The 23,488-nt window shown below is 38.2% G+C and overlaps 2 protein-coding genes across 11 annotated transcripts in view; one reads left to right on the forward strand and one right to left on the reverse strand.

Annotated features, from left to right (window-relative positions):
* The window catches only part of NT5DC1 (5'-nucleotidase domain containing 1), a 231,464-nt gene that overhangs the window by 16,398 nt on the left and 191,578 nt on the right, over window positions 1-23,488 (forward strand). The gene's annotated exons all lie outside the window — the stretch shown is intronic.
* Window positions 6,130-23,488, reverse strand: part of COL10A1 (collagen type X alpha 1 chain) — a 72,122-nt gene continuing 54,763 nt past the window's right edge. For 2 of the 3 annotated variants that reach the window (XM_037894668.2, XM_043542830.1), the window contains exons 2-4: window positions 21,738-21,904; window positions 20,379-20,532; window positions 6,130-8,935 (exon numbers count right to left, since the gene is read on the reverse strand). In XM_037894668.2, the coding sequence (XP_037750596.1) occupies window positions 7,041-8,935; window positions 20,379-20,517 (2,034 nt within the window). In that variant the 5' untranslated portion in view covers window positions 20,518-20,532; window positions 21,738-21,904 and the 3' untranslated portion in view covers window positions 6,130-7,040. The remainder of the gene's footprint in view (window positions 8,936-20,378; window positions 20,533-21,737; window positions 21,905-23,488) is intronic. The other variant, XM_007057425.4, reaches the window with a different exon arrangement.

A 23,488-nucleotide genomic window follows, 5' to 3' on the forward strand; every position in this document is an offset into this window, starting at 1 on the left:
GAGCTGCACACATAAGGCCAAATTTCCAACTTGATCTCCAAAATTGTGCCTGCAAGTTACATGTTTGCGTGTGCAAATAGCTATTTGTATATGAAAGTAGGGAGGGTATGTGTACAAACAGATGAATGCACATAATTTGTGTCTGAAAGCTTGATCCTTCATAATCCTGTCAGTGGCAGTGTTTATTTTAGTACACAAATACTTCTCTTTTACAACAGTCCAAGGAGGACTGGTGTATTAATTTAAATGAAATAAATTTAAGGTCCTCAAGGAATTCATTCTGAAGCCCTTGGAGGAGAGGAAGGTAATCAGGAACAGTCAGCATGGATTTACCAAGGGCAAGTCATGCCTGACCAACCTGATTGCCTTCTATGATGAGATAACTGGCTCTGTGGATATGGGGAAAGCGGTGGATGTGATATATCATAACTTTAGCAAAGCTTTTGATACGGTCTTAAAAAAGTATGGATTAGATGAATGGACTATAAGGTGGATAGAAAGCTGGCTAGATTGTTGGGCTCAACGGGTAGAGATCAACGGCTCAATGTCTAGTTGGCAGCCAGTATCAAGCAAGAGTGTCCCAGGGGTTGGTCCTGGGGCTGGTTTTGTTCAACATCTTCATTAATGATCTGGATGATGGGATGGATTGCACCCTCAGCAAATTTGCCGATGACACTAAGCTGAGGGGAGAGGTAGATACTCTGGAAGGTAGGGATAGGGTCCAGAGTGACCTAGACAAATTGGACGATTGGGCCAAAAGAAATTTGATGAGGTTCAACAAGGACAAGTGCAGAGTCCTGCATTTAGGATGGAAGAATCCCAGGCACTGCTACAGGCTGGGGACTGACTGGCTAAGTGGCAGTTCTGCAGAAAAGAACCTGGCGATTACAGTGGATGAGAAGCTGGATATGAGTCAAAAGTGTGCCCTTGTTGCCAAGAAGGCTAACAGCATATTGGGCTGTATAGGTAGGAGCATTGCCAGCAGATCTTGGGAAGTGATTATTCCCCTCTATTCGGCAGTGCTGAGGCCACATCTGGAGCATTGTGTCCAGTTTTGGGGCCCCCGCTACAGAAAGGATGTGGACAAATTGGAAAGAGTCCAGCTGAGGGCAACAAAAATGATTAGGAGGCTGGGGCACATGACTTATGAGGAGAGGCTGAGGGAACTGGGGTTATTTAGTCTGCAGAAGAGAAGAGTGAGGGGGGATTTGATAGCAGCCTTCAACTACCTGAAGGGGGGTTCTAAAGAGGATGGAGCTAGACTGTTCTCAGTGGTGGCAGATGACAGAACAAGGAGCAGTGGTCTCAAGTTGCAGTGTGGGAGGTCTAGGTTGGATATTAGGAAAAACTATTTCACTAGGAGGGTGGTGAAGCACTGGAATGGGTTACCTAGGGAGGTGGTGGAATCTCCTTCCTTAGAAGTTTTCAAGGTCAGGCTTGACAAAGCCCTGGCTGGGATGATTTAGTTTGGGTTGGTCCTGCTTTGAGCAGAGGGTTGGATTAGATGACCTCCTGAGGTCTCTTCCAACTCTAATCTTCTATGATTCTATGGAATGGGTCGAAGGTGTTAACATAACCCAGTCACTGTCTAGCATTAAGTAGTGTTAAACAAGGTCCAGGGGTTGGTATACAGGGACCTTAGCTGCTTAGTACCATGGCAAACGCACCATTAAAATATTTTTAACCTTTTATTAAAGATACAGAGAAGAAGGAAAAACTGTTAAAGCATTTGAAATGTAAAGTATTAAGTAAAGCTTTTGTTTTAACAACATTTCTTGTTCCCTCTCCCTATAGCAGGGACCGCTCTCCCCCCGGTTTGACAGATGGTATCAAAGATGGTAGTAGCTGTTGTTGGGGGTTTTTTGGTTAGAAGAGAAGAGGTTAGTTGAAATGAGCTGGAGCTGTTGTTGCTGCTGTAAAAATCCGATCTTGTTTAATCTCAGGTGATGTCTGGGATTTAGCTGGAGCTGATTGGGTGTGTGTGTGGGGTGATGTCATCTGGATCCTTTTCTGGCCCAGTTTGGTCAGGACATCCCTCAGGATTAGAATGAAGAAGGTCTGGGGTCCCAGGAGGTAATAGGGATGGCAGCCATGATGGTGACGTTCCAGTTGTCTTCGTCTGTTCTTCCCTGTTCCCCACCCCTCACAAAAAAAAGTGTGTGTTTGTGTTTTAAGGACCCACACAGGGAAGGGTGGTTGGAAAAGCCCACCCTCGTTATTTTGTTCACAAACTAGGCCTTATATCTGACACAACAATTTTGGTTCATTAATTTCTGGTTCCACATTTTCTGTTTTATTACCAAGTATGATTTTAATATAGTTGATCCATATCAGTAGGCCCTTTTTGTGTAAACTGATTGAGTTTTTTTGTCTCCTTTTTGTATCATTTACAAAATGGTAAGCTTTTGATAGTTTGCCAGCAGTATCTGAAAGAATCCCTTTTAAAATTACTTCATAGAATATATTTAATAGTGTGTTCTGTAAGAATCATTGTTACAAAACTCATGACTAGTTTAAAAGTATTTCTGGCCATTTTGCTAGTTCAATATCCTTCAGATTAATTTATGTGAGATATTTCATTGTAATATTTCCCATCTTGTAGAAGTGAGCAAAATTAAAAAGTTAAAGCACATTTTATTTTAACATTATGCTTTCTAAAGCTTACAACAGGAATTTGTGAACATTTACACAGTGTGAACTAACAGTGGTTGAAAATGGGTTTTCTTCCACAGAAAAATGAAAAAAAAATCACTTTTGTCTACATTTTTCACATTTTATTTTTATTTTGGCCAAAATCCAAAATATTTCAGTTCTAAAATGCTGTTTGGGTGGCTCACATCCCATCCTCTTCTGATAGGACTACAATCTGCCATGCTGCACCATGCCCCCTGCTTTTAGAAAAGGGGGGAGATGTATTGCAGGAATCCCTGACCATTGTGTATCATAGGAGATGTAGTCTGGAGGGAAATCTAGCCCGCAGAGGAGAATGAGGACATAAGACAACTGTACTACAAATCCCATGGGGCATTGTGGCCGCATTTACAGCAGTTCAGTTTTTGTTTTTTTGTTTTTTTTAATGGAAAAAGTAAATTTCTGTGGGAAGCAGACATTTTGTGAACACTTTTGTTTAACTGAAAACCTAATTTTGATGGAAGACTTTCCACCAGTCCTAATGTGGACCACAGTTTAATTCAGAGAGCGCTTTGAGGACTGATTTCCTTCCCATTCATCCTTCCAAGACGCTGCCTCCCCCATTTGCATTCTCTTTATGTTTCTGCAGTAACGAAAGCAATTGGGCATATAGACAATTGATATTATGAATGTATGTAGAGTATTTTTAGCTGTCTGTTCGTGTAGTTCCATTGGAGATAAGCAGAGTATGCACCAATTCTCCAAGTATTACCAGTAAGCACTCTATGGACCATAGTTTCAGGACCTCATGTTTAAAGGACACACTTCTAATTTTTTCGTTCTTGATTGTCTTTTTAAACATTTTAAGAAACACTACAGATCGTGGTTATTGAACCTGAATGCCAACATATTCAAAAGCTGAAATAACTTCAGATTTTCCTATCTATTTTGTATTATAGTGAAATTGATAGCAATTCTCAATCAACTGTCATTTTTTATGTGTACTAAACATTAAATTCAGGAAGGAAGATTATTTGAAACCAGGAAACTTTCTGAAACTTTCTTTTCCTGCTCACAGCTAATAGCCATTACAGAATTTGTACTGGCAAAGGAGGACTAGACTTCTGGTACTTTACACTGTTGTTTTAATTAAATATATTTTTCTTCCTCTGTGAGTAGGAGTAAATTATTTGTTTTGTTTATAGAGTATTTTTAAAATATGGTTGATTGTTTGTTTTTAAAAATGGTGAAAATTTTTTGAAAGAAAATGAATCTTCATTCTGAGCTCAGCATCCATGACTTTTTGTTCTGATTTTTCCTTATTTTTTTTCTCTGGCTGCATTTAATTCACTTCTGATTTGACATTTTTTCCGTTAATTGCATTCCTATGTCTGGTGTTTCTTGGAAGTCCAGTAACCTTTGTAGTACCTGCCTAAGAAGAATTGGGGTCTGTCACTGCTTTCTGTAAACGTAGATTGTGAATCCAAAACTAAAAGCAGCTTGGTTTGCAGCCTGGACTTGCAAAATTAAACTGGATGACTGAAATCCAGATTTACCACCAAAATCCCTCTCTAGCCATCCAAAGTTTTTTGAGGTTATTTAAAATCTGATTATACTCATGGCTAGATAGTCTCTGATACAACAATATGAAAAGTTCATTAATAAGTCACTGTCTTGTTGTACTGTTTGTCTAAACTCGTATAAAGCAAGCCTAAGTGTTTATGTTCATTAGATGAATGAAGAGGTAAGTGGGTAACAAGTTATTCATCTCTTAGGGATGTCTGTTCTAACATTAATGCAGATTAAGATTTCATAAAATGTACTCTCAGTGGTATTAGTTAATACCCTTCTCCCTCCTGCTTAAAAAAAAGGTACTGTAACTAATAAAGATTTGTGAGGCATCAATCTGTCTGATGCTCGGTACATGTTGGCAAATTTAGCACGTTTTTGGATTGTCTTCAGTATAAAGTAATTGTGAAAACATTATCAGAAGATCAGTTGTACTTGCCAATGGAAGGTTTCCTACATCCACTACCCTGTGGCTGTTAGCACTTTCCAAATGGAAGTGCCAAATAAATTGAATGTATTGGCAGCAAAGTATATCATCCTGAAATGCTGGAAAGATGCTTTGGGCAATCAAACGGATTAATGATCTATCACAAGATGATTGAATATTAAAATAATTTGTTGTACAATAAATTAGTGATCCTAATTCATGAATTATATTGGGATATGAGGAGAAAAGACCAGGCTGATAATCAAAAAGGCCAATGTGCCTAGAATTTTCAGTTTGGCTCAAGAGGAAGGAGAATTTATGTGGTGTATGGATATTGTGTTTAGTGCCTATTATGTTGCCAGTCAGGCTTGCAAAACTATCATGAAAATTTACCAACCCACTCAGTAAATCTACTTGGCCGCTGTAGCATAAATCTTATTTGACTCCCCCAGAAAGCATTGTTCACTGTAGGCAAAGGAATGACTAGAATTTTGCAAAGCTGTTGCATAATAATTTATTACAATTTTTAAAAGAATACATATTGACTTAATAATAGACCAATTTAAAGATGAGCTTCACTTTTTTATTAATACCAAAGTTTTATCAAATTGGAAAACAAAATAGAAGTGTTTAGAAGAGAAAAAAAATAATGCTGGTTTCAAATTAATACAGTCATTGACTTGGGTTTCATAAAGAAATAGCATAATAAAAAAAAATGGTAAAACATGGATTTTTAGCTTTTAGTAAGGGTAACACTGACAAAGCAGCTGTGTAAAAGCAACTTTCAGCTTAAAATAAACAATAAAATCAGTTTTTCAGGTTTATTTGACAAGCCTCTCTGATGCATACTCTTCTTTGAGAGCCATGCATGGACAGAAGAATCTTATATGAACAAAAGCCTGATTACACTGTTACATTGCTATTTTGTACATTTGACAAAAAAAATACAATTAAAAATATTAACTTAGTTGATTTGCTTATCTATGTACCACTAACTTCAGTGCTGAGTACTATATATTAGATGAATGCTGTATCCAACAAATTAATGAAACATTAAATATATGTGTGAACAGTAAATCCGACAGTGTGATCTGTTGGCTGATTTAATTAGCTCTGCCGGGAATTTATCAGATATGTTATTGAATAATGCACATTCCCAATTTTCATTAATTGGGAACTAATAAAGATATATGCTTTTTAAAGAAATAAACTTACTGTTCATGAAAAACAGTGTGGGTAAGAGACTGCCTCTAATGATTGTAGGTGATAAAGCTATTTTAAATTTGGAGGACAACAGTATATACATGAATATATGTGTTTTGTTATAGATTTATACTGCCAGTTTCTAAATTTACTGACAAAAACAGTTGTAACATTTACTCAGAACATTAGTTAGTCTACAGCACCTTAGTTTAAAATTTGTTTTCAAAATATTGCATTAGTGTGTTGCTGCAGATTATAAAACCACATTTCTAAAAAATGATTGCATAGATTTTTAGATGCACAATCTGAGTATTCATCTTTAACCTTAAATGCTTGGCTTTTCAGATGTATAGTTTTTTTTAAATAAATCCTTCAAAAGACGACCCTTATCTAAAATAGACATTTAAATTTAATTACTATAATACAAAAGACTTGCTTCCAAAGTCTTCCTGTCCTTTCTGTCCATCTCTGTAACCTTTTCCCTTCACCCCCCTTTTGAAGAGAGCCCTTAAAGGGACAACACCCCTTTTCTTGCAGCTAGCTGAACAAGTGAGTTTCTCTTTCTTTACTTCTGACTATTTGATTAACTAGTTTTAAGAGATCCCTCCAGCGAAATCAGTACCTTAGTAAGATATAAAATCCTGTTATGCCTAAAATCTTTGGAAACATATTTTTTTAAGTTGATGAAACTTCATAAACATGTCTATTGTTATTATAAAAAAGAAAATTAGTGTTCCCTTTTTCTAAAAGCAATCTCTTGAACATTGTTATGAACACACTAAACTTCTGTGACTGATTAATTTAAAATAATGTCTTTGTTTCAGTGAGTTAAATATGTAGTAATCTGGAATGATTACTTTATGAAGGCTTAAGAGTACATTTAAAATATAAAATCAACTTAGAAATACTAATTAAGAAAATTGAAAATGGAGAAGAGCTGCATCATGTATTACCATAATGTTTAATGTTGTATTCAGCAGGACAGCTGACTTGCCCTTACTACAAAGTTTTTGCAAATAAATCTCTGACAGACTTCCAAAAACACACAAAGTTACTCTGAAGCTTAATTTTGAAACAAACTCCCCTACCCTATCATCCTCACTTCCCCTTTGTTGCAAATAATTTGTATGACCAGTCATAGGTTTCACATCATAGTCCAATTAAAATTGTCTGAAAGAGACAATATTGGGACTGCTAAGGTGGGATACTATCACATATGAGCAAACAAGAATCCTGAGAAAGAGGAGTGAACGTAATCAGAGGAATACAAGCCATTAGATTCTGCATTGGGCAACTGCAACCAGACTTGATCGTTTTCCATGAGATCAATGACAGCACTTCCAGAAGCTTGGTCAAGGTATCCTTTCTTGTACTCATCATAGGTGTACATGATTGGTGAGCCATTTTTGTAGAGTGCGACCCAAACATTTGTTCCTTTTACATGTACATGGTAAGAAAAATAGTAAAGTCCTGGGATCCTACATGTAAAGATTCCTGTTCTGGGGTCATAATGTTGCTGTCGGTTGTACAAGATTTTATCAAATTTGATGGGCACAGTGGCCCCAGGGTAGGCTTTGGAGAGAATGGCAGAGAAAGCTGATACTGGCATTCCAGTTAGACCTTGGTTTACTCCTGCTTTCATAAGAGGCATTCCTGTGAGGCCTTGACTCTCTCCTGCTTTTATATAACCATCTGGCATCTGTGGGAGTATTGCTTGACCAGGAGGACCAGGTGGACCCGGAGGGCCTGGTAACCCAGGCTCTCCATTGTTGCCTCTTGGGCCTGGGAGCCCAGGTGGCCCCATGGGTCCATTTAAACCTTTTGTAGCAATGCCAGCCGGACCTGGTAATCCTGGTGCCCCTGGTTCCCCTTTAGTGCCTGGAAAACCTGGAATGCCTGGTGGCCCAATTGGACCTCTTATACCAGGTATTCCAGAAGGTCCTCTTGGGCCTGGCTCACCATTAAATCCTGGTCCTCCTTTAAGTCCTGGTGCACCCATTGGACCAGGTAGGCCAGGTGGCCCTACATGACCATTGTCCCCTTTCGGGCCTGGTAAACCTGGAGGTCCTTTAGGACCAGCAAGACCCTGCTCCCCTGGATATCCTGGTTTTCCCTCTAATCCTGGTAAGCCTCTGTCACCTTTAGCTCCTGGGTATCCTGCAAGGCCTGCAGGTCCTGCTTCACCTTTAGGCCCAGGTAGGCCATTTTCACCTGGTATTCCTCTAAGTCCTTGAGGACCCATATTTCCAGGTGGTCCAGGTGGCCCTGGTTCTCCTGGAACTCCAGCTGGACCTTCATCTCCTTTGATTCCTGGAACACCGGGAAGGCCTTCAAGTCCTCTATGTCCTTTCATCCCTGGCAAACCTGGCTTTCCAAACCCTGGAAGACCTGGGGATCCAGGCATGCCTGGGGGTCCAGGCAGTCCTTTTGCTCCAGGAATCCCTGGCAATCCCGGGGGTCCATTTGCTCCAGGCTTTCCAATTCCTGCTGCTCCAGGTTCCCCAGGAAGACCTTGGGAACCTGGGATGCCTGCTGGTCCTGGTGCACCTGGTAGACCTCGATCACCTTTCACACCTGGCTGACCTGGAAACCCGTTTTCACCAGGCTTCCCTATCCCAGCAAGTCCAGGGGGACCTGGGGGGCCCTGGGGACCTGGGAGCCCTCTGTCACCTGGGCGACCTGGAACTCCATATCCATTTTCTCCCTTTAGTCCATTCATACCAGGAATACCTGTCTCACCCTTTTCTCCAGGGACACCCCGTGGCCCTTGTGCTCCTGGTGGCCCTTGTTCTCCTGTCTTGCCAGCAACAGAGATTCCAGCAGGACCAGGAATTCCAGGAGGCCCCTGTGGCCCTCTTGATCCTGGGAGACCAGCAGGTCCAACATTTCCTTTTTCACCATTTAATCCTCTCTCCCCTGGTTTTCCTGGTAAACCTGGTAAGCCTGGCTTTCCAACAGCAGAAAATCCGGGTGGACCTGGGGGGCCTGGTGGACCTTGAGGACCTGGACTTCCATAGCCTGGTGGCCCTGCTGGGCCTGGTTGTCCTCTTGGGCCAGCAGGACCTGGTAGACCAGGAGGTCCTTGTTCTCCCCTTCCCTGTAAACCTAAGGCACACAATACAATCATTAATGCAATGGTAGAGGGTTCATAGCTTGTCAGCATTTTGGCTAACGCTTAGAGATGAAACAAAATAAAAATGAAAATACTAATTAGTATAACATCTACAAAGATCAGGGTCTTTAAATTACTGCAAGTTCTAGTGGTTAGAACAGAGAACTGGGGATAAGACTGCTGGGTTCTGTCCCCTGCAGAACCAATCATTAGGTGTGAACTTGGGCAAGTCACTTAAAGTCTCTGTGCTTCAGTTGACCCATTTATAAAAGAAGCATAAAATACGTAAGGCACAGTAGTATAGAGTCTAGTTAAATATTTACCTAACATTCCCTTTTCCCTCTTCCACCAATTGTCTACTGTAGTGATCAGGACTGAAATAGTTAATATATCATTCCTTCCTCCACTGGAGGGCTCGCTTATTAGCTAGGACAGCTAATGCTGCAATGAGATGAATGGGAGGAAGGCACACGGGAGTTCCTACTGACTCTTTGTTTCAGCCTATCTATTTGCAGATTCAGAAAGACTTCCACAGTGGTTTACATTTGGAAGTTTATCTCCCCAACTGTATGGAGTAAGAATATATTCATTCATTTATTTTTTTAAATGAAAGCTTAAATTCTGCAGAATCTGAATACGTCAGGTGTGCTCTAGACATATATTGAGCAATCTGGATTCAGTGTGGCCTGGGCGTTTAACACCACAGATTAAACTTGTGTGCATCACGAGCCCTGATTTCTAGCTAAGAGAGGTGGTTTTTTTGGTGGTTTCTGCCTTGCTAAAACATACTGAATGAGACCTATCTAAACAGACATTGTTACTCTGTTAGCACTGACCTCCCACTTGGTAAAGCAACTCCCATCTTTTCATGTGCTGTAATATTTATACCTGCCTACTGTATTTTTCACTCCATGCATCTGATGAAGTGGGTTTTAGCCCATGAAAGCTAATGCCCAAGTAAATTTGTTAGTCTCTAAGGTAGCACAAGGACTCCTTGTTGTTTTTGCTGATACAGACTAACATGGCTACCCCTCTGAAACCTGTCATTGTAGGTTGAGTCTGTGTGCTGTACAGAAAACAATTTTGTGGTGGAATGAATGGAACCCACGGTGTTAAAGAGAAGTTACAAATCACATATGAAGGCTGAGTTTGCTCCTTGCAAGGATCTTCATATCCTATGAAAAAATATTCTCTTTCTTTAAAGATTTTGATAGTTCCCAATTAACAAAATCAGGTAGGAATAGTAGGGGAGAATATTTTGATTTTTACAATATTGCAAACATATATTTTAATAAAACCACTGTCTTGTCTGTGGGCAATTCTTATTTAAAATTTAATTTAAGTTCTCTTACGTAAGTCAACCTCAGATAAGGCATAAGTAATGATCTTATTTCTACACAGTTCTTGATTTCATTCAAACAATAGACAATCTTTTCCCAAAACAGTCTACAGTATTTTAATGTCAAAGTTCATTGATTTGAAATTTTGAAATTTGTAGTACTAGGTCATGATACCATGATCAATGAATTCAATTAGTTAGTGGTGTCTACTCAATTGCATATTTGAAAATGTGCAAAATTAAAGAAGCTTCCTAATGCCTGAACAGCTGTCATATCAATTATTTTACTAAAACTATAACTCTTAAGATTTCAGCCTTTCCCTCCTCCTTCCCTCCCCCTCTGCAAGGCTGAATCATGGTTTTGTTTCTTAGTAACTAAATCACATAGCATGTCTCTAGATAACATCATTGATTTGTAGTGGTTACTTTCACTTTATACACAGTTGGGCAAATGATGGCCATTAATTTCATTAGAGAGACAATTGGGTGAGGTAATATCTTTCATTGGACCCACTTCTGTTGGTGAGCGAGACAAGCTTTCAAGCTACACAGAGCTTTTCTTCGGATCTGGGAAAGGGACTCTAAGAGTATGTACACTGTAATTCAACACTAATGGCTGACAGTTTTATAGCCCCTTGACCTGGGCCAGCCATGGGTGTTTAATTGCAGTGTGGACATACCCAAAGTGTCACAGATTGTTTAGTATAAGTAGTTAACAAATATTCCAACAGACCATTCAAGGGAAGTGGCCCATTAACACCTCTGCAGTCATAGGGCAAAAAAGAGAGGTGAGTGGTTTACAAATTGTTGTAATAGCCATAAATCCAGTGTTTTTATTAAGATGACGATTTTTTTAGTGCCCAGCAAAGTTATGAATTTAAGCTCCGAGGCTTGTCTTTTGACAACACTGGAAAGGTTAATTTCACTGTACTGTCATGCATAATGTAGCATTGCTTTTCTTTATTTTAGTTCCTTAGCATTATGCTTTTCTACAGAAAATGGTTTGGTGTGTAAGAATAAAGCAGCAGATGGAGTCACTCCACCTTGTGTCAGCTATAAATACAGAAATAAAGAGTTGTGTGCTTAAGTGTTGACTTCCCAAGGTGCTGTTTGGGAAATTGCAGAATCCTATGGGACTTTGGATGCTGATTTTTGTGGAATACCTATAGTACTAGAAATAATATAAATCTCAAGAGGATACTGCAATGTGAAACCCTCAGTTTGCATGAATATGCCATAATCTTCAGTTAATGGATCTGTAGATACAGAATACTGCTTTATGGCAAAAGTTGTTAGGAACAGTTAAAGAAGGTGTGCAAGTAGAATACTAAAGTCCACTGAGCAAAGCAGAAAGGACCTGTCACTTGGGTGAGAACGTTAACATTTGATTTGGAAGATGCTGCTGGATGGTGCATGTTTGAGGAGATCGATGGAAAGAAGTCTGAGTTCCACTGTGAATCAAAATATTTTCTGTTTGACAATGGTGGTTGCTCAATAGCTATAAACCAAATGCGACTTAAATTTCAGCCTCTGAGGTGTGTCTGTGTGTAAACTTTACCTGGAATGTGTGTGATGCTGTAGTACTGCAGCCTTCTAGAATAAACTGCTGCACAAGTGACGCACATTATAAGTTTGTCCGGGATAAAGAGTATCCAGTGTCAGACTAGAAAGACTAGAGAAATTAATATGTGGTTTAGAATTTTATGTACCAAGAATAGGAAATAGGAGGGGAAAGCATTATACTGTTTAGAAGATATTTTGTGCTAGTTTGTGTAAAGTATGAATCCTATTGGCAGAACAATATATAACAGCATATTGCTAGTGAATGAATAGCCAGATGGTTACCCTAGTTATATTACAGCTAAGGGGTACACTTTTTTTTCAAGAATTTTGCCAGCAACTTCCATTGACGTAAATGAAAGTCACATAGCAATAGCCTGCAGAGCACTTGTAACATTTACATATAACTTTACAGCTGAATTCTGATTGGCTGTTGGTGCTTCTTTGCTGATGTTACCCTCCTGTACATCTATAATGTAATCAGGAGTGACATCAGCAACTTTATGACCAGTTCTCATTCATATTACATGCATCTGCTTAGCTGTAATTGTGGACTGAGAAAAGGGTAAGAAAAGGTAAACAACTTTCTGGAGCTGCTTAGCAGCTTTCAAGAATTGTTCTCAGACTCTCTTTACTATTCCTAATGATGTTATTTTAAGAGTACACAACAGACTTTTGCCTATTTTCTTTCACCCCTTCTCTTGTGGCTAAAGCCAGAAATTTAATTTTTGTTGGCTCTTTACACAGATTGTTTCATATCTTGACAAACTGTTGCCCTTCTATTCTATCCTTCTCCAGTCAGGCTAGAATAACTAGTCCTTTGAGGTCATGTTGTAATATGGATCGCTTGCATCACTGGATGTTGTATACTTCTAGCATAACTGTTTTGATGGGTGCTTGATGTATTAAATGTGAATCCTAATTAGTGGTAGATTAGTTTTTTTTTTCGTTTCCCAATTTGAGTTTGAGCAAGGCTTCCTTCCCATCCACTTATTAATTATTTTGAACCTCTAGACCTCTGCATAACACTCTCTTAACCAGAAAGTACAGATAAATAGTTAGTTTTTCTTCTCTAAAAATATATGGCTATACTTATTTGTAAGAGACGTGTAGGGAGAAGAAAAATCTGGTCTGTGTACAGTGTTTTTGGTATTCACTGGGCTTTGGCTTCATGTGCTGCCTGGAAAATAGTTTTTAGCTGCCAAATGTAAAAGTACAATTTCTGCTTCTACATAATTACAGTGTACTCCTGAAAAGATCATGTTAGTTTGCCCATGTTACCACCTCATCATCCATTAACTTAATTAAAATAAGGCTAATGTTTTAAATCCTACAAATAGAAAGCAATCTCATTACTGCATGCAGCAAAAATATTATAAACTGACACAAGTGTTGGTCTTCACTGGGATGAGGTACTTGGAACCTGTCACTGTGTCAGCAAAGTGGAGTATATATTTTAATTGCCCAGTGCAGTTCTAGCATACTGCTGCTCTCGGGATTGCTTACTACTGAACTATGATATCCAGCAGGGGACAGTGGTAGCTTTGTGTTTTGGAACATAATCAAGTGATAACTGAAGAAGCAGTTCTAAGAAGAACTACATGGCATGGAAAAACCAGGAAGACTTAAGCCATACAAGAATAAGAAATAACCTTCAATGTAAGTTTTGTATGTGGTTATTTTTTAAACGTTTACAGTTTCTTTTAATCATGGCTTAAACACAGATGGGACCAGTGGATGCAACATACTGACTTAGTTAACGTGAATTCGATACATCACAAGTATGCCACCCATGAGTTCCGTTACAGTAATTAAATCCTGCGTTCAGAAAGAGCATGTAAGACAAATGTAATGTAAAGTTTAGTCTTTTAGACTGCTCTGAAAAATTGTGGTAGTCCACCTTGCGAAAAATTTTTAATGATCCCAAAAGTATTTCTTATGCTATTGAGCAATAAGATATTTTCCAAGCCTGCTTGTATCACAGTCTTAATTGGTTAGTTCCATCTTCTTTTCTCTTTTTTTTTAAAAAAATCTTAAAATATACGAGTGGCTTGAGAGATTAGAAGAGAGATACAGTGCCTGTCAGTTATAGGTCATCTGTACTAACTCAGGCCAGATGCCTCACTAATGGCCTCTATGATCTATTTGTGGTTACGGCCTAGCTTCTAGTGGATGTATCCACATTGAAAACACACTTACCTTGTGAAGCAATAGCCTCAGCAGAGGGGATATGGAGAGTGAATTATCTTTTCACCTATAAAGATGATCCTTCAAGATTAACGTTTAGGGCACATTGGCAAGACAGAAAGGGGGAAGCACGCCCCGCTGCTGCCCATGCTCTATGTGTTCTGTGAATCAGGCTGTCAATCTGTCACCCTTCATGAGTAGTAAATTAATTAAAACCTACGAGAGGGGTTTTTGGTTTCTTTTTTTAAGTAACTATAGAAATTTGAGGATCTAACACTCATTGCTACTCTAAGTTAATATTTATATTACTTTTGGTTTGGAGATTCTATAATTTTAGCCATTTCAGATTTCTTTGTTCTAAAGTATAACAAACTGTCAGCTAGAATGCATCTTAAATTCTCTAAAAGAGTAAGCGGAGTGAGGTTGAGCATCAGAAGCTTAATCTGGAACTTCAGATTCTTTCCGTTTTACTTTGGTGTCTCACCTCTCTGTAGGGAATGTAACTGCAAGGCATGCCCAGGCTGCTGTTCTTTTCTCCTTTCCACCCATACTTTCAAACTCATAAATCCTGCTATCTTCCTTTCATATGTTCAGTGTACAAACCTTGCTGTGACTGCAGCTTCTAACAGTGGCCTTCTGGTGCACAGAATTTGTTGCACGGAATTTGGCACACAATTTGCACAGTAGTTGCATCAGGACCAGAGGCGGATTAAGGGTTTGTGGAGCAGAGCAAGTGAGGGCCCATCCCCACCCCTTTTGCCTTCAGACCCCCCCGGTCCCCCTAGGGTTCCTGCCAGGGAACTTGGTCAGGGTGCACGGGTTTCCCCTGCCCATCTGGCACTCCTGCCGGGGAGCGAGGTCAGGGTATGGTGCTCCTGTCGGGGTGCTCGGGATGCCCATTTTTGGGGGGCCCCCCCCAATTGGCTCGGGCCCCTGGGCATGGGCCCTGTTGGACCAGTAGCTAATCTGCCAGTGATCGGGACCCTTTAGAATTATGCAAATTATTCATAACCAGATGAGTGAAAAACTGAGGCCAAAGAATAAAATATGAACTGTTGTTAGTATGGGAGTTTTATGCAGTTACCTAGAGTGCCAAAGCAGAATACCTGAGGCACAGCAACATACACAGTTTAAAATATTGCTGTTGCAGTTAAAATAATTTCAAACAAAGCCTTAATACAAATAATTGAAACGTTCTTAAAGTGATATATATTGTGTTCAAATCATTGTTGTGCACCCACAGGGGAAAAAAATTAGAAGTAAACCTCCCTTCTAACTGCATGAATTCTACTTTTAAATACAGTAGAATCCCAAAAGAGTAAATAAGGTATATAAAGAGGGCAGTTTGGCAGCGTGGACTATGTGACTCTGGCCAAGTCTGCTCTCCAAATGACTCTGTAATTCAAGGAAGCTCAGTGCAGGCCCACCAGGTGAAATGTATACTCTATCTTAAGAGCCGAGCCAAGTGAATTTAATTCCCATAAAGGGTCAATACTCAGTTCACTGTGCTATACTTTCATACCGTGAAATCACTTTGGTTCTGTTCTAATTCTCCTTTATTTGTATAAGTTAGATGAAATAGACCTTGTCTTCATTTAACACTCAGAGCAGGCTCTCCACACCCCTTAGTGGAATGTTACTTGGTTTGCTGATGTGAATCAGAACATAGGATTTTTCCACCACCCACTCCTCTAGAGGGCCATGTTAGATGATAGTTTACTTGGGAGCATTGCCATTCCCAGTAACAAATTCAGGTCAGTAGCATAGAATATCAGGGTTGGAAGGGACCTTAGGAGGTCATCTAGTCCAACCCCCTGCTCAAAGCAGGACCAATCCCCAATTTGTGCCCCAGATCCCTAAATGGCCCCCTAAAGGATTGAACTCACAACCCTGGGTTTAGCAGGCCAATGCTCAAACAACTGAGCTATCCCTCCCTCGGTAAGTTCTGTACAAATCCTTAGGAACGATAGACACATGTATCTAAAAATTGGTTAAGTGCATCCTCTAGGGAAAGGCAAGGGATTTGTTGCCTTAAGCACAAAGTGTTTTTAAAAAAAAATCAGCATTTTGCCAGCAGATATCATTTAAGTATCTCACTTCTACTCCAAGTATAGTATGGGGGAAAACTGGGATAACTGTAGGGCATCTGTTGGCAATTATTGACTTTTTGAATGGTGACCAAAATACATTTCCAGTGATGCTCAGCGCACTGGCTGATGGCAACATTTGGCTCTTGTATAGACTTGCCAATGGAATGCTACCACCCAGGGCTTAAATTTAACCAGTGCTGTCTGGAGCATAGCCCTGGTGAATATTTTCAAACCCGCGGAAGCTCTGGCACGTCTTGCAGGGTTGAAGCCCTGGGGCTCCGGGAAATACTCTGTGAGAATTGAAGCCCTGTTAACCCCTCACAGAATGTAGCTGCAAATGGCAATGCAATAGTTAAAGGAGGCATATTTGTGGACCTGAGAAGGTTGATATTTTTTTACATCAGAGGTTTAGAAGGGTAGAGAAAATCCTACCCACTAAGAACCTAGAAGGAAGCAGTGTGTGCAGTTACTTCTCTCATTTATGCTTGTTAGGATGTTATGTGTTACCCATCTCTTTGCATTTGGAGTTTGGAACATGTAACATTGCCAGGTCAGGACCTCTGCTTAAATCTGATTTCCAAGTTAATATGTCTGTTCAAAATCCCAGTCCTTCTGTTTTGTATAGGGAAGGTATATTAAGCCATGGTAGAACAGGGCAGGTGAAAAGATTACTGGAAGCAGTCACTTTAATCGGGATAACTGAAGTGTTGGTTGGCCACTTAAATAAAAAAAATTCTTGGCATGTATTTTTTGACACACAGTGTGGTCTATGTAGTCTGACTCTAGCCAGACCTTGTTTACATACCAAGTTCAGTGGGAGGAGAAAGCACAACCAGCAAGACTAATTTTTTTTTTTTTTTTTTTTTAGAATTAGTTGTGTGGTTGTCCTCAACCAGGAATTTTGCAGACTTCAAAGCTGTGAACCAAAGTGCTCCAAATAGTATCATAATCTATTTAGCAAACAATAATGCTAAACACATGCAAAAGAGGAGAAAATTATGTTCTCTACCTGGGAAGTTGTTATGAGTGGGATTTGGAAAAGAATTTCTAACATTGCCCAACTCTGCTCCTATTGAAGTGTGTGGTAAAACTTCCATTGACTTCAGTGGGACCAGAGTTACGATGACAACAGAGTTCTTTTTCAGAATCCCGCCCATCGTTATTAGAATCCACTACTACAATACAATTATGGAGAAAAATAGTTATTTGTCACCAATGAGCAGATGGGGGTTTACACATGCCCCTTGTTAACAGATTTCACTGCCCTTTGGATCCAGTGAAGGAAAGCTAGAGCTGTGGATTTAAAAAAAGAAAGACTGGGAAATATAAATTAAGATTAACAGAGTGATACGTTGGGAAGGAAGAATTATCTAGGTTCTACTTCTGTCTCCTAGAAGTTGGGAGGGACCTAAACATTTGCCGCCTTCTTTTCCACTCCCTACCTTCTCCCATCATTTCTTTGTGTAAATTAATAGGTAAAATTTGGGGTGTTTCAGAAAGAACCACGTCTCTGACTCTGCTCAAAATCCTGAGGTTGACTGTCTGCATAGTGATGAGAAAAGTGGACAGGAATAATTCATGTTTGCAAGTAGGGAAGATGGGGAAATACATTCCAAAGGGCTGCCTAAAATCCCGTATAAAGCAGTATTTTCATACAAAAATCTGTAATATTTTCATACAAAAAAAGTGAGTAGGGGAAGATGCCATGGACAGCAGCTGGTCCCTTGTTCCACCCCTTTCTGCCCTGGGACTCTCCCTACCCCATGGGTTACAGAGGCAGCTCTTTTTGTCCATCATGACAAATCTGTTCGAATGAGTGCCCTCCACTTGAGGAATTGAAGAAGGTGGTCTTGTCCTGTCTTTTATCTGTCTTGCTTTTACAGGGAGAGACTATAAAGATCACAGAATTGAGAGCTTCTGCTACTGGACAGCTACTGGGATAAGTTAAAGCATAAGTGTATCTCAGGATCTGTGAAGTAAGTCCTTCCCAACGAGGGTAACTAGCAAGACTCTGTTCATGAAACAAACAGCAAATTGAATGATAGACTGTGTATTTCATTTTCTTGAGGGGCATTATTAGTTGGTAAGTAAATTCTAGAGAAAACCCAATGACAAGTCAGTGAAAATCTGGACTGTAAACATAGCAGAGTGGGTGTGTCTGTTAGTGAAAGTTAAATCATCAGCTGTATGTCTATTTATTACAAAAATTTAAAAGTCATGAGCAACATTTTTTTTGGTCACAGGGCAAACAACTTGGTGTGTTTTGCATTTAAATTATTTTAAAAATGAATTTTTAAAAATAAAATGTGTAAGCCACTTGGAAAAAACAAAACAAAAACAAGTCAATGCTCAGACAGAGGTAGCAGACAGGACACCAGTCAATACTCAAGCTGAAGACACAGACTATAAGACAACTTTTTTACTGATAGGAGGAATGATTTATGATCAAGATTGCTTTCCTCATCTCAAAACGACTCTTCTTTGCAACTGCCACGTTCCTGCACAAGTGTACAGCTACATGTAGGTGAGCTATAACAAAGATAAAAACTATTCTGAATGCGACCTTTGGTACTGTAGGAAAGAAAAGAATGGGCACTTCTGTCTTTTTGGGCATTTTCTGGCTGCAGAATTGAAGATCCAGACAGGTACTAAATGCTTTGACAGGAGGTGTTCAGTACTTTCAATGCACATTGAGGATAATAGGATTTGAGTTGATGGTACTGATCAGGACTGGGTCCTAAATGGTCATGTTGATACAAGAAAGCTACTCTTTTATTTCATCAGTTAATTTTTAGCAAAAATCTCCACTGAGGAGAAAATACCAGTGGGTAATATGTAGAATCAATTATAAAACTTGATTTATTGGATTCTGATGATCCATTGTGGTTTTTAAATATCATGCTCATTTTAGTCTTATTCTTCAAAACTATTTGTATGTCGTATATGCAGCGAGGACACAAAACATTTTGACATGATTTAAAAAGTACTGGATCTTTGTGCATGGCTCCCAGCTGCATTGACTGAACTTGCTGTTTTATATAAAACACACACCTGTAGTAGCAGACCCAGATGTATTAATGGTGTTCAGTGCAGTGCACTCATAATTTCATTTTTTGAGAAATCAAGATTTATAGAAACCAGTTATACTCTATACCTAGTTATCTGATGTGAAATTTGTCAACGACTTGGAGAGCATTAATAGATTATTTTCTGCATGCTAGAGATGACTCAAGAAAGTTGTTCTGATTTGTTAAGTTGAAACAAGCGTTCAGTACTAACGTACACTTTAAAAAGAGGGCTTTCATATACCGTAAAACCTACAGTGGTTTTAATATATATTATCTATAGTCACACACTTTATACACAGGAGAGAGGAAGAGAGGAAAATACATACTTATAATACCCTCAAAGTGTGTATGAAATGAATTCAGAAATATATGACTTGTTCAAAAGAAATATTTTTATAGAGCAACTATAATTAAGCATGTTTCAGAAGAATATTTGTAAAACCAATTTATATTTCAGGTGTTTAAATTAGTCTGTTTTAATAAAGGTGTGTTATTCTCTAGCAGGGTTATTAGGGTTATTTTCATATCTCACAACCATCACTGCAACTCAGATTAGTTCAGTGAAGTTACTCTATGCTTACAAATGTGGAACAGAGTTCTAAATTTGTCCATATATACTGGATTAATATTCATCATTACTAGCTTTTACCATCGTTGAATTTTAAGTAAGGAAACTAATGTAACAGTAGAATATGATTGGACACCTACATTTTTGACTGAATATTACAGCCAGCTGATTTATTAATGTAATCCCCAGTTATTTTTTTATTGATATGTCTAGTTTGATTGCTTATTTTGAAAGTCATTTCCCAGGTCAAGAGCACTGATGAGCACTGAGCAAGTCTTTATATATAAATATATATGCTTCAAGAGTATTCTAAATGGTAATGGCAAAATTCAAAATCACTGCTGCTTGCATGCCTCTTCATATTTAGTTGTACTATAAAATGGGAGTTTCCCTCTTTCTCTCTGCCAAGAGAGTAGCATCTTCTCTCTCTCTAGACATTACTGTCAGAACCTGTCCCATTTCTGTCTGCAGTGATAATCTTCGTCAATCCTGTATAGCCATTTATGAAACTAAACAGTTATTACTGACAGTGAACAACTATAAAACAGCAAGAGAGATTATCTGTACTATAATGAACACATGTAGGATATAACTGCTTATAATATTTTTAGAAAGATATCTTACCTTGACTTTTTACGTTAAATGGTAAGAAATGTGGCCCCTTCATGCTGGCTTGTTTTTGGTATCGTTCAGAAAAAAAACCATCACCGCCATGGACAATGTTCAGAGAAAGCAGCAGCAGAAAGGATATTTGTACCTGCATATTCCCCAATCTGTTCTGCATTAAAGAGGAAAAATACTTATGCAAATGATTGTTCTTTTTAAAAAAAATAAGTTGATCAGTTTAGGTTTCGCAACAATGAACAAATAAGTTGTATTTAAAATAGTTAACATTACCGGTTCAGTACTGCTTTATACAAAACTGCTCCCAAATCTATATATTTCTAGTGGATTTCTTAAAGTATACCAGTTTTAGTTAGAAAAAGTGGTTAAATGTTTTAAATAAATTTTTTTAAGTATAAATATATAAAATCTGTAATCGGACCAGATCAGATTCTGTCCCATACTCTTCCAATCCACAGTTTTGTTTTGTTTTATTAAATATATAAAATATATACCAATTTAAATTCCTTTCAGAACAAAAGTGTAAGTTTGCTATTCGGTCCTATAATGTTGTGGGCATGCCAGCCTCTTGAGGCTTCCAAAACTAGGTTTAGGACCAGCATAGCTTGAATCCTCTAGAATCAGGGAAAAGTCTCTCTCATATGCACTGCAACATGGCAGCATCGCCTCCTTCTAATTAACACTGTATCTATAAAGGATAAAATCCCGACCCCATTGACATCAATAGTGAAACCCCCATTGACTTCACTGGGGCCAAGATTTCACCATTAGCCTTTGGAAGTAATTTCCCTTGTGGCAGCAGGGATACTGGCACTTGCTCTTAAAAAGCCCCAGAAAACTTCTGTTCTATATAAGGAAGGATTAGATTTGTATTGATAAATATTGATTTCGCCATACATACACAAACTGATGAAAACATATTTCCATTGATAATCAAAATTTGTAGATAGGCAAGATAATAAAAATGCTGCTTGAAAACTTATCGAAGTTTGATTTAAGAATATTAACTTTGTATATTTTGACATGTGATATTGACAATTTTTATTTTAATGGTTATAAAGCTTTAATTTTTTGAATCTCAACATCTATCATTAAATTATTGTCTGACTCTACTATTGCCTTACACCTCCCCATAATTTCCTGCAACAGTGAACATTTAAATCAATAACAATTGAAAAAAATTGCTTAAAACCCCTAATTTTGCCCAACTAAAAATTTAAATAAATAAAAATAGAAAAAATGAACATAGATAATATCTATCTATCAAAATTTAGGAAAAATAATTAAAATTGAATTCTGTCAGACCTATGGTTAAGTTAAATTGGAAGTGAAATGAAAAGGAATGAAACCATAGCATACCAGAATATTGTAGAGTTCCAAATATGTAGTAGCCTTTCAGTAGCCTACTGAGGTGCTCTTCCGCCACAGGTGCGCAGAACAGAAGCGGCTATTTCAAGTATCCTTCTGAGGTATTTATACTGTTTGTTCCCTTGTTAAGTCAAGTTGCACTGTGTTTAAGCTCCTCCCTAAAAGTCATAAGCACTAATTAGGGGGAGGGATCTTGGGCAGGCATGCTAGAACAGGTTGGAGTTTTTCTTACTATATTGTATTTCATGTGATTTTGCTGAAACTATACTCGTCGTGATGAACGTTTTCTTAAATTATTTTATATCCCTTTTGTTTTCAGGATTGAGAGAGTTAGCATTGGAAAAAGCTTAAACTTGTAAGTGGGTAGATATGTGTTACTTTTTTTAAAAGGATTTTCTGCATACATTTTTAAGGAAATGTAGTTTCATAGATTGTGAACTTCTTACTATCTATGAGCAGCTACTTTCAGGCGTTAGCTCCATTGAAGTCAATGGAGATTACTTGAGTGAGTAACTGCTCACCAGTGTGTGATGTAAGGGGCTTATAATATGTCTCTTTTGTGTTAATTAGGGATTTGTACAGTTCTGAAGCCATCTGAACCACTTATTGTGCTTGTGCATAAAAATGAAATTGAAGAAGTAAATTAGGGAGAAAGTATCTACATGTGTGATTTCTGTTATGTTGTCTTAGATATACAACACATCAAATAAATAGTCCATATATAGAGACTGTTTATATGCAATGAAGTATTCATTCATAAAGAAACTTGAGTTATACAATGTAATACTACTATTTCTATTTGTTACATTCAGTCTTATTACTTTATTGAAATAATTGATTTTATTGCATATTGAAAAATCAGACAGATGTAATACAAGCTTGCATTTATTTTTTTCAGAATTTTTCTATATGCAGTAAATGACTTTTGTTTCCGGTTCTGGTTCAATGCAATGTTGTTTATGGTGCATTATAGAGAGTTCCACAGGTTCCTGTTTAATAGCATTGACTCATTATGTTTAAACCACCATTAATTTATTGTATTGGGTCAAACTTCATTACAGTTTATTCCATGCTTAGCAAATCTCTCTGTTTATTCAAAGTATAGATTAGCACTGGCCATACTAAGCCCATTGAAATAAATTTCGCTATATTGACTATTTCTGCCTGTTATGACTTTTCTACTTGGTAAACAGTGACAGATGGTCTCACAATATTTCAGCCCCATTGTCATCATTAATCAGTTCTAGATATCATGTATTAAATTTCAGTTCCAGAATCATTCATATCCCTGGTTCTAAAACATGACATAAAAGCAGAAATAATACGGACATAAAGAAAATGACCTTCTGAATTTAGTGTGAATTTCCAAGGCTAAACATAGCATGCATGTTACTTTTTAAAAGCATTCTCAATAAAAATTAAATATGAACATTTCTAAAAGAGCTATGCATTTATAAATGATCAGGTTTTTGCATTATATTACAATGTTGGTTGATCCTTATGTTAATGCAAATGTAAGTAGGCAGTAGAGTCATGGATTCAAGGCCTGATTCATGAGTATACCAGGTACCGCTTATGTTTCTATGGAATGTAGCCCTCTAAAACTGTGGAGGTTATTGAAAAACAAATGCAAATAAAAGTAACTGCACTACTGTTAACTGGAGCCAAACATTCCTCATTTGATTAACTTCATCTCTTTTGTGGAGAGAGTGGAAGCTCTCTGATAGCCTTTCATTGGGGCT

This window comes from Chelonia mydas, chromosome 3, assembly GCF_015237465.2.
Source record: "Chelonia mydas isolate rCheMyd1 chromosome 3, rCheMyd1.pri.v2, whole genome shotgun sequence".
In the NCBI taxonomy this organism is placed as follows: Eukaryota; Metazoa; Chordata; order Testudines; family Cheloniidae; genus Chelonia; species Chelonia mydas.